Raw genomic sequence first — 18,150 nt, 5'->3', positions numbered from 1 at the left:
ACTTTCAAGCCTCTTTGGTCATTTATCCATCCATCCATTCATTTATCCATCCATCCATCCATCTACCCATCCATCCATCTATTTATCCAGCATCCATTCATTCATTTATCTAGGCATTTATCCATCCAGGCATCCGTTCATCCACTCTACAGAGTCTATTAAGAACTTACTGTGTGCTTGGCCCTGACCTAGGTTCTTGGGAAATGAAGTGAACAAAGCCAAGTACCTGCTTTCATGCAACTTTCCAGCGGGTAAAAGATGATAAAGCAACAAGTAGGTCAGATTATGATGAGTACTACAGAGAACATCAAGTTGGGGGGTCTGGGTCTGCTGTGATGACAGCTAAGCAGAGGCCTGGAGTGAGGGAGGGTGAGTTGTGGGGAGATCTGGGGAAATAGTATCGAGAGCACCAAGCGCAGCAAGGCCAGGGGCTCTGAGTGGGAGCAAAGCCAGTGTGGAGGGAGCAGTGAGGAAGCCACTGTGTTTGGAGGGGAGGCCCCAGGGACTGTGGCAGGAGGGGAGGACTAGAGGTGAAGGGAAGCGGATGGGAAGGATGAGGTTGGCCACTGGGAGGACTATGACTTTAATTCTCTGTGACATAGGAGACTCTGGAAGTTTCCAGGTGGAAGAATGACATGCTCAGACATGTTTTCAAAGGTCCTGTGGCTGCGTGTTGAGACTGGAGAGTGGGGGACAAGGGTGGGCGTGGGAGGGGAGATGACAGGCTGCTGCCGTCCTCTGGGTGAGAGGTAGTTGCGGTTTGGAGAGATTTGGAAGCCAAGGCCAGTCTGATCTGGTGGTCTGAGGGGTGAAAGAGAGGGGTTAGAGACAGCCCCACAGTTTCTGACCTGAGCACTTAGAAACGATGAGGCTGCCATTTCCTGAGATGGGGAAGACTTGGGGTGAGGGAGTGAGAAACTCAGAAGTTTGATTGGGACATATCAGTTGTGCCCATTTAAGTGGGAGGGTTAGGGAGAAGTTTGACTATGCCAGTAGGGTGTGTGTGAGGGAAAACTAGGCTGGAGAATCCTCCAGTACAGCCAGTGGTCAAGGCCATGAGCCTGGATGGGGTCTCCAAGAAATTAATGTGGAGAGAAGGATCCAGGACAACCCTGGGCTCAGCAAGGCTAAAAGGGAGGGGGGTGAAAGGAGGGCATGAAAGAAATAAAGGAGGAGAGGGGGTGGGGCACCCAGTGAAGAAGCTTCAGGAAGGAAGGGTGATCAGCTGAGTCCAGTGCCGCTGAGCTGAGGACTGGCCCTCAGACTGACTGTCAGATTTAGCAACACGCACGCAGGCAGCTGGAGTGCTGAAAACTGGTTGGAAGGGGTTCAAGTAAGAATGGGAGGGGAGGAATCAGAAATTGTAGTATAGGTATCTTTTAAATTCTTTTTTTGTTTTTTATTTTGGTAAAAAGCAAGCAGAGAGCAATAGAATGTAGTTGGAAGAGGATCAAAAAATTCTTTTGAGCTCCCTTGACCCTGAGATGGGAGAAGGAGCAGCCTGTTTGTGGGCTGAAGAGGATAAGCGGTAGAGGGGGAGATTGATCACGTAGAAGAGGGGAGACTTGAGGGAACCCAGTCCGAGTTTTGAAAGGGGATGGGATCCAGGAGCAAGAGGAAGAACAATCTCTGTTCCTGTTGCCAGGAGGGACTTTCTCTGGCTCCCCCAAAAGGCAAGGGGTCAGTTAGGGCTGGAGTGGCCAAGGAGGATGCATGAAAGAGAAAGGGACTGCCGTAGGCCCTGAAAAATGGGAAAGCGATGGTTGGCAGAGGGAGGCTTTCCAGTGGGTGGCTTGGGTAAGCAAGGCAATGCAGGCCAGAATGAGCAAGCCCGGCTGTTTTCCAGGTTTCTTTTGCTCCAACCATTGCGACCTCCTGGCATGCATCCCCTTCCTCATCTCCCTAGGCCTTCCTATCTCCCTAGGCCTTCCTGTCTCCCTTTCCCAGCTTCAAGTTCTCCACCATTCTCCAGCCAAGAAGCAAATTTAGGGACTGGGAGGAGAGTGTTCAAATCTGCTGACTGGACTCCCGCTCCCCTGGGATCTGCTCCTCAACTGATATCCTTGCCTTCCCACAGCCTGTGGGGGTAGAAACCAATGGCCAGAAGGAGGAGGCCCTCTTTCTGAGCTTGGGCAAGTGGGACCAAACCCTGGGACTCAGTTTTATATTTTCTTGGGTGGAGTGTTGGGCTTCCCTGGTGGCTCGGCCTACAGTGTGGGAGACCTGGGTTTGGTGCCTGGGTTGGGAAGATCCCCTGGAGGAGGGCATGGCTACCCACTCCAGTGTTCTTGGCCTGGAGAATCCCATGGACAGAGGAGCCTGGGGGGCTACAGTCCATGCAGTTACAAAGAGTCGGACACGACTGAGCGACAGCACAGTGGGTGGGGTGTTTGCGGCAAGCGATGACAGGGACGTGCCGGCACTCCCTGCTCAGCCCAGCGGCCGAGGACACACCCCAGTGCTCTCTGCCTGCAGAGACCCATTTTAGGTGCTGCTCGGATCCCCCGCCACCGCCAAAAATAGGCTCCACTGCTTCCAGAATTGATTCTTTTCTTTCTTGCTCTTTAGACTTTTCCCTCTTTTTCTTTTTAAGGTGTTTTTTTTTTTTTTTTTTTTTTTGGTATGTGAACTGCTTTTAAAGTCTTTACTGAATTTGTTACAGTATTGTTTCTGTTTTATGTTTTGGTTTTTTGGCCCCGAGGCATGTGGGATCTTAGTTCCCCAAAAGGGATGGAACGCACACCCGCCCAAAAGGGATGGAACGCACACCCGCTGCATTGAAAGCAGAGCCTTAACTACTGGGAAATCCCTCCCCTTCTCTTCCTTCCCTTCTTTCCTTCTTCCTTTTCCTTTCTCTTCATCTGTCTTTCTTTCCTTCTTCCTTTTCTTTTCTCTTCCTTTCTATGGACATGATCATGCTCACCTTATCTTCCCTGTTAGATGATAGAGTCACGAGGAAGGGTCACAGTCTGATCCATTTTGCCCCTCTGACAGCTGCTGCTCAGTGGCCAGCACTCTGAGGGTATTAATATGTGGAGGTGTTTTCTGGCTGGATGCGAGCAAGACAGTGAACCTGCAGAAAACGGGCTCCAGCCCCTGGGCCGCAGAGTTCTGTAGCTGCCTTTCAGGCCTCCTTTGGTTCATCCCCTAAGCACTTCTTGAGCCCTACCTTGTGTCTAAGGCAGGGTGCTGGGGGCCTAGCTGTGCTGGGGCTGCTCTCTGACCAGACTGAGGGAACAGCTTCCTGAGGTGGGCACAGGAGCCGAGGCAGGCGACCCGTCCTGTCCTCGAGTCCCCTGCGTGTCCTCCCTGTCCTCTCCTCTTGCAGTAACGGGGTTGGCACGAGGTGGGGTCAGGGCCCAGTGGATGGGGGAACAGTCCCCTTCAAGCTCTGCCAGCAGCTAGAGAACCATTACACCCCCCCACCCCCCCAACCACCACCACCCAGGGCACCAGTTGTGAGCAGGAGACAAAAAGCCAGGACAAAAGGCCTGTGGGAGCCGTGGCGAGTAGATTAATGAGATTTCCATACGAGGCCCGACAATAGGATTCTCCCCTCCAGCCCCTTTGTCCCAGGCTGAGGTAATGGAGCCCGAGGAGCTGGCCCAGGAAGGCGACATCCACACGGCCCTTGTCCTCACATGCCTGGAACCCTAGCACAGCTGCCCCTCCTTCCGGCCCTGCCCCCAGCCCCGTGGCTGAGGGAACTCTGAACCGGAGAGATAGGGAAGGGGTGTTACAGGCCTTCTGAGGGAGCTGGAGGGGTGTATTGGCGTCCCTTCCATCTCAGCCTGTATAAAAGTTCCTGGTGAGAGAAAGTTTGCTGTCTACCATCTATACGGCCTCACTTGACAGCTGAAGAAAGTGAGGCTTGGCGAGGTTAGGTGTCTTGCCAGTGGTCACACAGGGGCCGCTCAGGGTATCTGCTGCCTCTTGAGGCCACAGTGGGGGCGGAAGAGCGTCTGAGGCCTGTGCGAGGGAGAAACACACTCCTCCTGCAGGTGCCCCTTTCTCTCACACACCTCTACCTTGGTGCTCCCCTTCTGACACCAGATGTGAGGGTTTTCCACACACCAGCCCTTTCTGGGACAGCAGCAGGGTGTCCCACACATTTAACTCAGTCCTGACACAACCGGCCTGGTGGTAGTGGCAGATCCCAAGGGGTAAGGGGGGCCCCACAAAACTGCCCCCTTCAGGCGCCAGTCACACATCCAGACTGTTACCTGTGCTTCTGACTGATGGGCGTAAATCAGAGGTTCCTATGACCCTCTTCTCGGATGGATGAATTTGCTAGAATGGCTCACAAATCTCACGAAACCAGTTTACTTACTAGATTATCAGCTTATTATAAAAGGATGTAAGTCAGAAGCAACCAGATGGAAGAGATGCACAGGGCAGGCATGTGGGAAGATGCCCAGAGCCTCTATGCCCTCTCCCAGCGGCCACCCAACCACTCCTCCCCAGAAGTTCTCCCAACCCCATCTAGTGACTAAACCATTGGCCACTGGTGATTGAGCTCAACCTCCAGCTCCTCTCCTTTTCCCAGGAGGTGGGGGGTAGTGTGTCTGTGTTGGGGGCTGAAGGGTCCAACCCTCTAATCATGGCCGGTTCCTCTTGCCATCAGCCTTCATCCTTAGGTTTCCTAGGAGCTTTCCAAAAACACTCATTAATATAAACTCAAGTGTGGTTGAAGGGGGCTTGTTATAAATTACAAGACACTCATTTCGTTTTTATTGCTCTGAAGCTATTTCAGGAACTGAGGACAAGAGACCAAATATTATTATGAAGGATGCTCCTGTCACGCTTATGCTTAGGAAATTCCAAGGGTTTGGAGAGCTGTGAGCCAGGAGGAGTGGATGAAGACTAAATATATATTTCTTTTCAAAAAGTATTTATTTTTGGCTCTGCTGGGTCTTTACTGTTGCATGGGCTGTTCTCTAGTCCAGCGAGCAGGGGCCGCCTTCCAGCTGCAGTGCACGGGCCTCTCACTGTGGAGGCTTCTCTTGTTGCAGAGCACAGGCCCTAGAGCTTGCAGGCTCAGCAGCTGCAGCACGCAGGCTCAGTAGTCGTGGTTCGAGGGCTCCAGAGCACAGGCCCAGTAGTTGCGACACACGGGCCTCAGTACTCCGCAGAATGTGGGACCCTCCCGGATCAGGGATTGAACCCGTGTCCCTTGCATTGGCAGGTGGATTCTTTACCACTGAGCCACCAGGGAAACCCTAAGTATGTATTTCTTATTGTAAATCACACTACCGCAGCCTGTGTCAGGCCTGATGCAGTGTCCTGGGCCTGGTCCACAGGGATGGGAGAGGCCCATGAGGGCTGAGATCAGTGCACTGAGTGCCTTGGCCATTTGTAAAGGCCCAGACACTCCTGGAAGGCTTCTTGCAAATGCGGGGGAGGGTTTATAGAATTCTTTTCTCCTCTTTCATCCAGCAATCCTTTCTGTTACTATTTATTGATCACCTATGTCTGGGGAGGCCTTACAAATAGCTGTGAAAAGAAGAGAGGCAAAAAGCAAAGGAGAAAAGGAAAGATATAAGCATCTGAATGCAGAGTTCCAAAGAATAGCAAGGAGAGATAAGAAAGCCTTCCTCAGCGATCAATGCAAAGAAATAGAGGAAAACAACAGAATGGGAAAGACTAGAGATCTCTTCAAAAAAATTAGAGATACCAAGGGAACATTTCATGCAAAGATGGGCTCAATAAAGGACAGAAATGGTATGGACCTAACAGAAGCAGAAGATATTAAGAAGAGGTGGCAAGAATACACAGAACTGTACGAAAAAGATCTTCACGACCCAGATAATCATGATGGTGTGATTACTGACCTAGAGCCAGACATCCTGGAATGTGAAGTCAAGTGGGCCTTAGAAAGCATCACTATGAACAAAGCTAGTGGAGGTGATGGAATTCCAGTTGAGCTATTTCAAATCCTGAAAGATGATGCTGTGAAAGTGCTGCACTCAATATGCCAGCAAATTTGGAAAACTCAGCAGTGGCCACAGGACTGGAAAAGGTCAGTTTTCATTCCAATCCCAAAGAAAGGCAATGCCAAAGAAGGCTCAAATTACCGCACAATTGCACTCATCTCACATGCTAGTAAAGTAATGCTCAAAATTCTCCAAGCCAGGCTTCAGCAATACGTGAACCGTGAACTTCCAGATTTTCAAGCTGGTTTTAGAAAATGCAGAGGAACCAGAGATCAAATTGCCAACATCCGCTGGATCATTGAAAAAGCAAGAGAGTTCCAGAAAAACATCTATTTCTGCTTTATTGATATGCCAAAGCCTTTGACTGTGTGGATCACAATAAACTGTGGAAAATTCTGAAAGAGATGGGCATACCAGACCACCTGACCTGCCTCTTGAGAAATCTGTATGCAGGTCAGGAAGCAACAGTTAGAACTGGACATGGAACAACAGACTGGTTCCGAATAGGAAAAGGAGTACGTCAAGGCTGTATATTTTCACCCTGCTTATTTAACTTATATGCAGAGAACATGAGAAACGCTGGGCTGGAAGAAGCACAAGCTGGAATCAAGATTGCCGGGAGAAATATCAATCACCTCAGATATGCAGATGACACCACCCTTATGGCAGAAAGTGAAGAGGAACTAAAAAGCCTCTTGATAAAAGGGAAAGAGGAGAGTGAAAAAGTTGGCTTAAAGCTCAACATTCAGAAAACGAAGATCATGGCATCCGGTCCCATCACTTTATGGGAAACAGATGGGGAACCAGTGGAAACAGTGTCAGACTTTATTTTTGGGGGCTCCAAAATCACTGCAGATGGCGACTGCAGCCATGAAATTAAAAGACGCTTACTCCTTGGAAGGAAAGTTATGACCAGCCTAGATAGCATATTGAAAAGCAGAGACATTACTTTTCCAACAAAGGTCCGTCTAGTCAAGGCTATGGTTTTTCCTGTGGTCATGTATGGATGTGAGAGTTGGACTGTGAAGAAGGCTGAGCGCCGAAGAATTGATGCTTTTGAACTGTGGTGTTGAAGAAGACAATCTTGAGAGTCCCTTGGACTGCAAGGAGATCCAACCAGTCCATTCTGAAGATCAGCCCTGGGATTTCTTTGGAGGCAATGATGCTGAAGCTGAAACTCCAGTACTTTGGCCACCTCATGTGAAGAGTTGACTCCTTGGAAAAGACTCTGATGCTGGGAGGGATTGGGAGCAGGAGGAGCAGGGGACGACAGAGGATGAGATGGCTGGATGGCATCACTGACTCGATGGACATGAGTTTGAGTGAACTCCAGGAGTTGGTGATGGACAGGGAGGCCTGGCATGCTGCGATTCATGGGGTCGCCAAGAGTCGGACACGACAGAGCGACTGAACTGAACTGATGAGTTAGAAGGACTGGACTCTGTGTGGAGTCATGAAGAGTTCCAGCCTTCAAGGGTCCACAGACAAAAAGTTTAAGTGACATTTTCTCCACAGAGCCCCAGCCACCCCTAGTGAAGGCAGTAGACTCAAATAAGGAGCTGTCTGCACAGCCTAGGGGTGTGGATGCTTATCAGATGACGAGTGTGCTGGGAAAGGACAGCTCTCCTTGGGCTGCTTTGCAGTGAGAGGATGCACATTCTCCTGCCTGTGGGGGCACTGGTGACTGGGGCTCCCCCAGGGGAAGATTGCAGGTTTGAAGTGTAAACATGCAGCTCTTTGCGGTGTAGCCACATTTCCGGGCAAACACAGAAATGTTTCCATAGGGCCAAGGGAATGGACCTTGGAGGCTGGGCCGTGTCACGGCCTCAGGCTCTTCTCTGGTTGTGAGTACCAAGGACTGGACCGGGGAGCCAGTGCAACCAAGAAGTATGGGCCTGGGGTCTGTACTTACACTGCTGGGGTCTGAATCCTGCTCCCCTTGGTACAAGCCGGGTGACCTTAGGATGCATCAATCTCTCTGTACCTCAGTTGCTTCACCTGCCAAATGGGGATTGAGACAATAGTATTTCTCATGAGGCTCTTATGAGGGCTACGCCAGATAGTGCATAAAGCAGAGTGGGGGGCTGGCTCTCCCCCAGTGGGGACAGTGGGGAACCAGCATAAGGACCAGTCTGCATATTAGAGCTGGAAGGAACCTCCCTCACAGAGCATTCTCCACATTCCCCCAACCTCAAGGGGAAGTGACTTGTTCAGATTCACTCAGCAAGGCTGGGCCACTGCTCAGGTTTCTAACTGTAATATTTATCATACTACTTTGTACCTGACTCAGGATTCTGTATTTATTTGGCCACGTCAGATCTGGGCTCTCCAGTTGTGGTGGTTGGGCTCAGTAGTTGCACTGTGTGGGCTTAGTTGCCCCAAGGGATGTGGGATCTTAGTTCCCTGACCAGGGATCAAACCCTTGTCCCCTGCATTGCTAGGCAGATTCTTTAATCACTGGCCCATCAGAGAAATCCATATTTATCTTTTTAAATCCTCATGGTCACTGTGCAGGGCAAATGTTATGCTGTTTTTTAACAGATGGAGAAATTGAGCTTCAGTGACATCCGGCAGTCCGCCCAGCCTCATGCTGTAAGGGTCAGAGCCTCAATTCAAATCCAGTTCTCTGATTCGAAACCCACATTTTCCCTCAAGTCCCTGGGGTGTGTCTTAATGTCTAGCTCAGCTGATACAGGGACTGGAGTATGCCCTATGAACCTGGGGAGGAGGTGGGGTGCCTCTTCAGGGAAGATCCCTCCTGCTCCTGTGGGAAGCAGACAACAGAAAGGCCGCCGCATCTCTGTGAGAGGAGAGGGCTGTAATTGGCCTGAGGGCTGGGACAGGGAGACAGCATGCTCTGGCTGCTCTCACTGCAGATAGTATCATGCAGGTAGATGGTGATACTTCAGGGAAGAATGGAGGAGGAGGACGAGAGAGATGGGCTGGTAGTCAGTGGAGGGCTTAGGGTCAAGGAAGTTTTTTTGAAGCTGGGAAAAAATTAAGCTTGCTGTGGGGGCAGAGCCAGGGCATGGTAGTGGGGAAGGATAGTCAATTAATGGAGCAAGGTCCCAGCCTAGACCGGAGAGGTTGAGCTTGAGAGACCCTCAGGCCTCCTAGTCTCTAAAATGGATGCAGATATAGATAAATGTGAAAACAGAAGGCCAGAGGTGATGGAGACGTGCCCCCAGCTACAATGGAAGGGAACTGCCTGGGAGCAGAAGGCCTGTGTCTGAGCAGATTGAGGGTAGAGATCAAGTGGGTAGGATGAGCTGCAGGGGCTGGGAAACCTCAGAACGGGCTGAGTGCAGAGCAGATGAGATAGACGGGTGTGGAACTGGCAGGACAGGTTTAGAGGGCCAGAGGTAGTGGGTTTCTGGAGTCCACAAGGGCTGAAGTGGGAGTGATTCAGTGTAGACCACGGTCTGGAAGAGTGCAGACCTGAGTGAAGACCACTGCCAGCCAGGGCAGGAGCTGGTGACAGGGGCTGGGAAGATACCCCATGATGCCAATGAGGAGGAGCAGCAGATCTGGCAGGTGGTGAAGGAAATGCGTGTGAACAAGCCCAGACCCAGAATCTTCTTTGCTGTGTCTGTGTCTGTCCTGGGAGGGACCACCTTTCCTTCCAGCATGCCCAGTTAACAAGTTCAGGGAGAGTGCTCTCTCTCTTCTCTATGTTAAGGAGCCAAAGCATACATAATAATGAACAAAACAACAACAACAACATAAAACAGGTTTTGGGCCCATGTCGTAGCACAATCTGTACAATTCTGATGTTACCACATATGACCCTGCAACAGGAACCACTTGAGATTTCTGATGTCCCAGGAAATTATCTCCTTTGACAACAGGTAAAGCCTCCGTTCTTTGGAGGCCCCCTCAGCAGGAGCTGCACACATGCCTTCCTAACACCTCCCCCTCAGTTCTGCTGTCTCTGCTTGCTCTCTTGCCACTGGTGGCCAGGAGCACCTCTCAGATGGAGGTGAAACAACTCTTAAGAATTCCCCTTTTGGGATGTGCCTGGTGGTCCAGTGGTTAAGACTGGGTGCTTTCAATGCAAGATGTGGGCTGGATCCCTGATTGGGGAACTAAGATCCCACATGCTGTGCAGTGCAGCCAAAACAAAAAACCTCTTTTAAAGCTCTACTATCTATGGCTCACGCCTTCCCTAGGGCGTGGGGATGAGGGTAAACGGTTTTATTTTCAAAGACTGACGTCAGGTCAGTCATAAGAGGTGGTACAGTCAAGCTACTACAAGTAAGGGCAATTGCCTGAGAAGCAATCTGATAATTTTCAAACTCTTCTTGTACCACTGCCCCCACATATACCCACTGCCAGGGTTCTGGTGACCCAGCAGTTCTTGGTACTCCCCCGAGGCTTGCAGTTATATAGGTTATATAGGTTGTGCACTGCACATAAGTCCTACTTCTAAAGGGGCACAGGTATCATCATAGACACAGATTTGTTTTGACTATCACAGTTTCTCAGAAGGTGGCAGTAAGGCATCTTGAGGTGGGGAAGAGGGCATATGAGCTATTCTAGCCCTAGCTTCCTCAATGCACTGTGCTCCGAGTCTTTGAATTGCTGGAATCCTCTAGCCTGTCAGGTCAACTTGGCCTCTCACCCTTTAAGTTCCAGTAAAGACACCCCTCCCTGGCGAGGCCATCTCGACTAGGCACAAGATGTTCCCTCGAGCCCTAGAACTCTGGACACACACCTCTGATTTTCCACCTCATAAAGGATGTCATCTCTTCTGGCTGAAACATCATATTCACTTTTCAATCTGCTCTCATGCCTGGCACAGCTTTTAGTATGTGCTCAGCAAAATTCTGTTGAAGCAAGAATATTGACCTGTAAGTTTATCAAAAGCTTAGGACTGAGAAATAATCATTAGCAAAAACTGTCTGGAATGTCATGGGCCCATTTAGTCTTTGAGCTGTTATTCTCAGATCAAGCAAATGAATTGGAGCCATACAGCTGGAGAGTGCCATTCCCCCGGCCTTGAATACCTTTTACCAGTTTGGCCCATGCCTGGACTGGTGCTGAGGGACAGTGTATGAAATAAATACTTCTGCAGTATTTATATCATGACCACCTAAGAGGCCATTTCCTGAGGTCCATGAAAAAAAGTTCTATGATCTCTATGCCAAGAATATTTTTGCTTGTTTTGAGTATGATAGTGTGTTTTACTTTGCAGAATTATTTGGTTCCTGGGAAGCGCAGATAAACTTGTGACCAACTTTCTGTTTTGTAATATTCATTTTTATTTATTTGGCTGTGCTGGGTCTTAGTTGTGACACACAGGATCTTCATTGCCACAAATGGGATCTTTGTTGAAGCATGCGATCTCTTAGGTGGGATATGTGAGACTTAGTTCCCTGACCAGGGACTGAACTCGGACCCCCTGCATTGTGAGTCTTGGCCACTGTACCAGTAGGGAAATCCCATTTCTACGACAGGCACTAACTTTGTCCCATCTTCTCCAGAAGACATTTATGTTTATTCGAAACAACCTTTTTGTATTGTGCTGAAACATTCTGGGAATGAGGCAGGTGGCAGCACCTGCTCTGGGTATGCAACCATCACGAGCAGAGTTGGGTCTGGAACCCAGGTGCTCTGACTCCATCAGGTAGATACAAGAAACCACGTGGAAAGGAAGTGATGCTTCTGGGTCAGCCTCTGGGGTTTCCCAGGGACAGTGAGACTCTGCCACAGACACCATCCTTCACTACAGTAGGTCTGAGAGGACCGTGTGTCCTAGAGTGCATGGCTGGAGGCACCAGGACAAAACAATAGTCATTGCCTAGGTGAGGTTGCTGCTGCTAAGTCGCTTCAGTCGTGTCGGACTCTGTGCGACCCCATAGATGGCAGCCCACCGGCTCCCCTGTCCCTGGGATTCTCCAGGCAAGAACACTGGAATGGGTTGCCATTTCCTTCTCCACTAGGTGAGGTTAGGACCCAAAAAAACCATCATTTTCAGATGCATCTTGGTTCTGAGGAAAGTCTTTTCAGACAACTTTAATTGTGGGACAAGACAAATACGGTGATTTTGGTGCCTGAAGATGGCCCGGGTAGGGTGGAACGCTGTGGGTGGATGCGGGAAAACCAGCCTGTCCCAAGCTATGGTTTAAGAAGGTCCGCCTGCGGCTGGCAGTCGGTGGGTCCTTAGAGGCTCTTCAGGATCTCACTAGCCGCTTCTCTTGCCTGCAGCTCTGTCGAAGATGCACTGGACACCGGAACACGCCCAGCCCCTCAACCAGTGGCCAGAGCAGCACCTGGACGTCTCCTCCACCACCCCGTCGCCGGCCCACAAGTTGGAGTTGCCCCCTGGGGGTCGCCAGCGCTGCCACTATGCTTGGGCACACGACGACATCTCTGCCCTCACTGCCTCCAACCTCCTCAAGCGCTACGCCGAGAAGTACTCGGGGGTCCTGGACTCGCCCTACGAGCGCCCCACCCTGGGCGGCTACGGCGACGCCGCCTTCCTCAACGGCGCCAAGGGGGACCCCGAACCCTGGCCGGGGCCAGAGACTCCTTACCCCTTGGCCTCGCTCCACGAGGGCCTCCCGGGAACCAAGTCGGGCGGTGGGGGCGGCTCCGGGGGTCTCGGCGGTTCCCCGGTTTTAGCCGGAAACCTGCCTGAACCCCTCTACGCCGGCAACGCGTGCGGGGGCCCGTCGGCGGCGCCGGAGTACGCGGCGGGCTACGGAGCGGGGTACCTGGCGCCGGGTTACTGCGCGCAGACAGGCGCCGCGCTGCCCCCGCCGCCCCCGGCCGCACTCCTGCAGCCCCCGCCCCCGCCGGGCTACGGCCCCTCTGGGTCTCTGTACAACTACCCCGCGGGGGGCTACGCCGCGCAGCCGGGTTACGGGGCCCTCCCGCCGCCGCCCGCTCCGCCCCCGGCCCCCTACCTGACCTCCGGTCTGGCGGCGCCCACGCCTCTGCCCACGCCCGCCCCACCCCGGCCGTCACCCGCCTCCTACGGTTTCCAGGGGGTAGCGGAGACCGGGGTGTCGCTGAAGCGCAAGGCTACAGACGAGGGAGCCGAAGGCCGCTACCGCAAGTACGCCTTCGAGCCCGCCAAAGCCCCGGCGGCCGACGGCGCCTCCTACCCCGCCGCGGACAACGGCGAGTGTCGGGGCAATGGGTTCCGGGCGAAACCGCCAGGAGCGGCGGAGGAGGCGTCAGGCAAGTACGCTGGTGGCGTCCCCCTCAAAGTCCTGGGCTCCCCCATCTACGGCCCGCAGCTTGAGCCCTTTGAGAAGTTTCCGGAGCGGGCCCCGGCGCCGGCTCCCCGCGGGGGCTTCGCGGTGCCGTCAGGAGAGCCTCCTAAAGGTGTGGACCAGGGAGCTCTGGAGCTGGCGACCAGCAAGATGGTGGACTGCGGACCGCCGGTGCAGTGGGCGGACGTGGCGGGCCAGGGCGCGCTCAAGGCGGCGCTGGAGGAGGAGCTGGTGTGGCCATTGCTGAGGCCGCCCGCCTACCCCGGCAGCCCGCGTCCGCCGCGGACCGTGCTGCTCTTCGGACCGCGGGGCGCTGGCAAAGCGCTGCTGGGCCGCTGCCTGGCGACGCAACTGGGTGCCACACTACTGCGCCTGCGCGGAGGCACGCTGGTCGCGCCGGGCGCTGCCGAAGGCGCGCGCCTCCTTCAGGCCGCCTTCGCGGCTGCGCGCTGCCGCCCGCCCGCGGTACTCCTCATCAGCGAGCTGGACGCGCTGCTGTCCGTCCGGGACGATGGCACGGCCGCCGCAGGCGCGCTGCAGGCGCCGCTCCTGGCCTGTCTGGACGGCGGCTGCGGTGCGGGAGCCGACGGCGTGCTGGTCGTGGGCACCACTTCGCGGCCCGCGGCTCTGGACGAGGCAACCCGCCGGCGCTTCGCTCTCCGCTTCTACGTGACGCTGCCCGACGGCCCGGCCCGCGGGCAGATCCTGCAGCGGGCGCTGGCCCAGCAGGGCTGCGCGCTGAGCGAGCGGGAGCTGGCCGCCTTGGTGCAGGGCACCCAGGGCTTCTCTGGGGGCGAGCTGGGGCAGCTGTGCCAGCAGGCGGCGGCCGGGGCAGGCCTGCCGGGTTTGCAGCGCCCCATCTCCTATAAGGACATGGAGGCAGCGCTGGCCAAGGTGGGCCCTAGGGCCTCACCCAAGGACCTGGACTCGTTCGTGGAGTGGGACAAAATGTACGGTTTCGGACACTGATGGCGCACCAGGAGGCCGAGGGAGCTGCCGCCCACTCCCGGCCCCTCTGTTTGTGAAGGATCTTCTTTAACCCCACCGGGCTGGGGCGTGCCGGAGTGAGGGGTGTGGGGTGGGGGAGTGGAGGGGGCTGCCGGTGGTTTTTTTTTTTTCCCGTGGGAAGGAAAATGCTTGTGCTAGGCAGAGAGATGCCATATGCGCTGTGTACTCAGGTTTTTTCCTATTTATTGTGGACGGGAAGCTCGCCATCTCTGCCCCGCGGAAGACTGGCCCCGGGGCCTAAGGAACTCCTGCTCTCTCGCCACAATCCTTTTGTCTCCTCGCTGTCTGAATGGCTCCCTCTCCTTTCCCCTCGTCTCCCTTTCTCTGCTTCTAGTAGTTTTCTTTCTCCGTCGCTTTGTCAATAACCATACACCCTTCTCTCGCTCCCCGCCCTGTCTCTCCATCTATCACCTTCAGTGCTTCCGTTTCTATCCCTTGCTCTCCAGCCTCTCTGTGTCTTGGTCCCTCTCCCTGCCTTCTGTCCCTCATATTCAAAGACTGCAGTGTCCCTTTGCGGAAGATCTGGAGGTTAAGGGGAGGTTAAGGGGCTGAGGAGGAGGGGGTTCCCTTCACCCCTTATCCCTCACCCAGCTGAAACCTTAGGTCTGTGGGAGTCAAGCAAAAAAGAAAAACACCCAAAGAAGGGGGTTTTGTTGTTGTTTTTGAGGAGGAAAATTCCAGAAATGTAGCTTGTTTAATATTTTAGGCCTCTTATTTTTGTAAGATGTGTAGAATTTGCTGTTTTTCTTTTGACGACTCAGGAAGAAACTGACCTCAGAAAGAATGTTAGATTTTGGCTGCTTTCCTGTGTGTGTTCCCCCCACCCCCAGCCCTTCAACCCCTTCAGCCCTAGGGAAGCAGATTCTCAGAAGACTCAGAAAGTGAGACCTGAGGGGAAGGGGAGAGGAAGACTGAGAGGCCACACTCCAACCCCTGTGCTTCTTGGGACAGAAGCAGAATGTATTGCAGGGGCCTCCTCCTCAGGGCCAAGGTTGTAGGCAGAGGTGATGAGGACTGAGTTGTGGCATTTGGAAGGAGGCAGGTCTTGCTCCCTTCCTGCTGCTCTTCCTGTAGGCCCCACCCCTCAGCTGAGTGGGGTGTTTTGTGTGCAGGGTTGGTTACCCAGAGTTGGGATGCCTTTGCCCACCGCCTGCCCCGGACCTAGCAGGTAGGCTGAGAGGGCCCAAATGGGAAGATGAGCTGGGTGGAAAGTCCCCAGAGAGGTCATCCCACCTGGTCCCTGTCTAGGCAGAGGTCTCCTGTAACTTATGCTAAGAAGATTTCCTCCAGAGGGAAGGTAGTCTGGCCATAGGTCTGATTGGGCACAGAGTTCACTGTAGACTCAGCCTCCATGGTCTGCTGGGAGGCTCTGAGGAGGGGTGAGTGAGTGTCGGTCCATTGCAGGAGAAGGTTCTGAGGGGACTCTTACCTCTCCTGTTCTCTTAGGGTCCTAGGTCTAGAGCTCCAGGGGCTATGAGAGGGTAAAGGAGATGGGCAGCTGTGTTCCCCTGAATAAACATTGGACTTTTATTCTCAGTCCTACCCAAACTCTCCACCAGAGGCCCAGGCTTAGGCACCCTTTCTTGTGAGAACTGTATTCTTCTTCCCACCAACTTTCCTGTGATGGGGCTTTGGGGTATTTTGCCCGCCCCCCCCTCCAACCTCTGTTGAAGAGCCCATTTAACAACTCTGACCTTTGGTCCAGAGGTGGGGGAACAAGCCACCACCCCACTTCTCTCTCCCACTACCCTAGCCTCCCTTGTTTCTCACCACCTTGACAGCTCCTCCAGTGTCTCCCACCTCCCACTCCCAGCTGGAAGGAAGTCCAAGGGGATGTTTCAGGTGCCAAGGTGCTGAGGGTCTGTGCTGGCCTAGGAGTGCTAACAGGAAAGCAGCTCTGTTTTCTCTTCTCCCTCCCCGCCTTGGTCCCTGACCTTCCTTCTGCTCCTTGGAGCTGGCTGACTGAAGGGCTACGGTGCCTCAAAAGCAGTGGGTGCAGGGTCTTGGCTGTGAAAAGCCCATGGGGGGAGCAGCGAGTGAGCAGGTTCTCTCAGGTGTGTGTATGTATAAGGGGGGTGGGTGGGTGGAGGGCACTGGGGAGGGGGTTTGGGATCTCAGCCATCCCTTCAAGAGGCAGACAGCTCTGGGGGTTGGGGGGAGGAGCTCACTGACCGAGACCCACGGCCCCCACCGCCTCCTCTACTGGCCTTGGGGAGCTTTGCACACGGAGACAGCCCCCAGTCTACTAGCACCTACCTCACAGGCACTGGGGCGAGTGGGAGAAGGGCAGGTCCAGCTCCGGCAATGTTGTGGGGGGGGCATACCAAAGAATCCAGGGGCAGGGATGGGGGGAGGGCAGGCTGGCTCTCTTCTTCCTTTACCCATGTTGGGGTTGGGGTCCTCCCCTCCAGCTGTAACCATTTCTACCTCATGTTGATGCGTGTTGTACATGGATGTATTTATCTCCTGTTTGATGACGCTCTGCAGTTTGGTCTGTCTACCTCAGAAGAGACTGTATTTTAAAAGAAAGTATGACACAGTATTAAAGCGATGACACGTGGTTTCCAGAGGATTTCTTGGGGGCAGCAGGATGTGGGGAGCCCTCTGGGAAATGCTTGGGCTTCCAGGTCTGCTGGTGCCACGGATGTGGCTCTGTGGGTGTGTTGGTTTCTTCAGCAAAACATGACCATTCCTGTTACTGTGAGTAGTAACTGTGAGTGCCTGTGAGTGCCTACCACACAAGTGAGACCACCAGGGGGAAAAACCTCTTGATAGGGAAGGTCTGCCTGCAATTCTGAGCTCCTAGAGGCTCAGTGTTGGGGCTGACTTAACAGCCTCTGAAGCATGAGGGATGAAGAAGGGCTCATGTGTTTGCTGAGTGAGTGAGTGAGTGGGTGAATGAATAGATGAGTGCTGAAGAGGAAGTTCACTTAGAACCTGGCCAGCAGCCCTTGGCCAGAGCTAGGATCATATTCGTACTCCATCCTTGGATGGAGGGAAAGGGGACAGAGGGCAGCGTGGGGACACAGTGTGATCTAGTCTTTCAGGTCACGGGATCCTTCGTCCACCACCATCTGCCAATCCCCAGACTCTGACAAGTCAGCATAAACTGGGACACAAAAAACTGGGGAGGAACATCTTGTTAAAAAGGCTGTATGGAAATGCCCGTGAGAGGTTTGGACCCACAACTTCCGAGGACTTGAATGTGCTCAGCAAAATGATAAAAAATGCAGAAGGGACAGGGAAGCAGGCCCCCTGGCTTCCACTGGCCCAGGCTTAGAGCCTATCCAGGGCTTTCAGGAGCCAAAGCCTGCCCATGGCCAGATTCTATGAAGCAGTTTCCGCTCGGAGAGATACAACTGGTGTGCCTGTGTGTGAGGGCTCCAGTGCAATGAACTACGGCTCAGCGACCCCAACCCTCTCGGCCCTTGGAGGTCCAGACCCCCCTCGCCCTCTAGGTGGTTTATTGCACACTTACTCTGTGTAGACAGCACTCAGGATACAGAAGTGGTTAAGTACAGCCTTAGTTCTGGAGAGCCCACATTACCGGATGGGAAAAGCTCAACAATGGATCATTTGAAAATACAGCTGGATAAAGCTGCTCGAGGAAGGACCTTATCAAAATTTTTATATTCTCACATCTGGCACAGTGTTTGGTGCACATAGAAGACACTAAATGTTGACTAAATCCTCGAATTCATTTCCAGGAAGTGTCCTGATGGAGGATGCACAGGTTATTTCGAGAATGCCCAGAAAAGACCCTAACTCGTGGTGGTGGTGGTACTGGCGCTGGGTCAGAACAACTTCCCGGACGGGTTTGGGTGGGTTCAGCTTGACAAAGCTATGGAAGCTGGAAACTGTACCATACCTGTGACTATAGTTACAAGAGCATAAAGTGAGGGCAAGAGTGAGGGGAAGGGAGGGGAACAATGGGACTGCAAGGCTGCACCAGGAGGCTCTTCCATGCCCCTGAAGAGCTGAGGCTCCTC

General features: G+C 53.4%; 1 protein-coding gene across 1 annotated transcript in view; it reads left to right on the top strand.

Annotated features, from left to right (window-relative positions):
• FIGNL2 (fidgetin like 2) overlaps positions 1-16,217 on the top strand; it is a 30,533-nt gene extending 14,316 nt beyond the window's left edge. The window contains exon 2 of the mRNA XM_055583768.1: positions 12,141-16,217. Coding sequence (XP_055439743.1) covers positions 12,152-14,122 — 1,971 coding nt within the window. The 5' untranslated portion in view covers positions 12,141-12,151 and the 3' untranslated portion in view covers positions 14,123-16,217. The remainder of the gene's footprint in view (positions 1-12,140) is intronic.
• The last annotated feature ends 1,933 nt before the right edge of the window (positions 16,218-18,150 follow it).

The sequence above is a fragment of the Bubalus kerabau genome, chromosome 1, assembly GCF_029407905.1.
Source record: "Bubalus kerabau isolate K-KA32 ecotype Philippines breed swamp buffalo chromosome 1, PCC_UOA_SB_1v2, whole genome shotgun sequence".
NCBI classification, from domain to species: Eukaryota; Metazoa; Chordata; class Mammalia; order Artiodactyla; family Bovidae; genus Bubalus; species Bubalus kerabau.
Note: the sequence above shows the minus strand (reverse complement) of the source record. Positions and strands in the feature narration are given on the sequence as shown.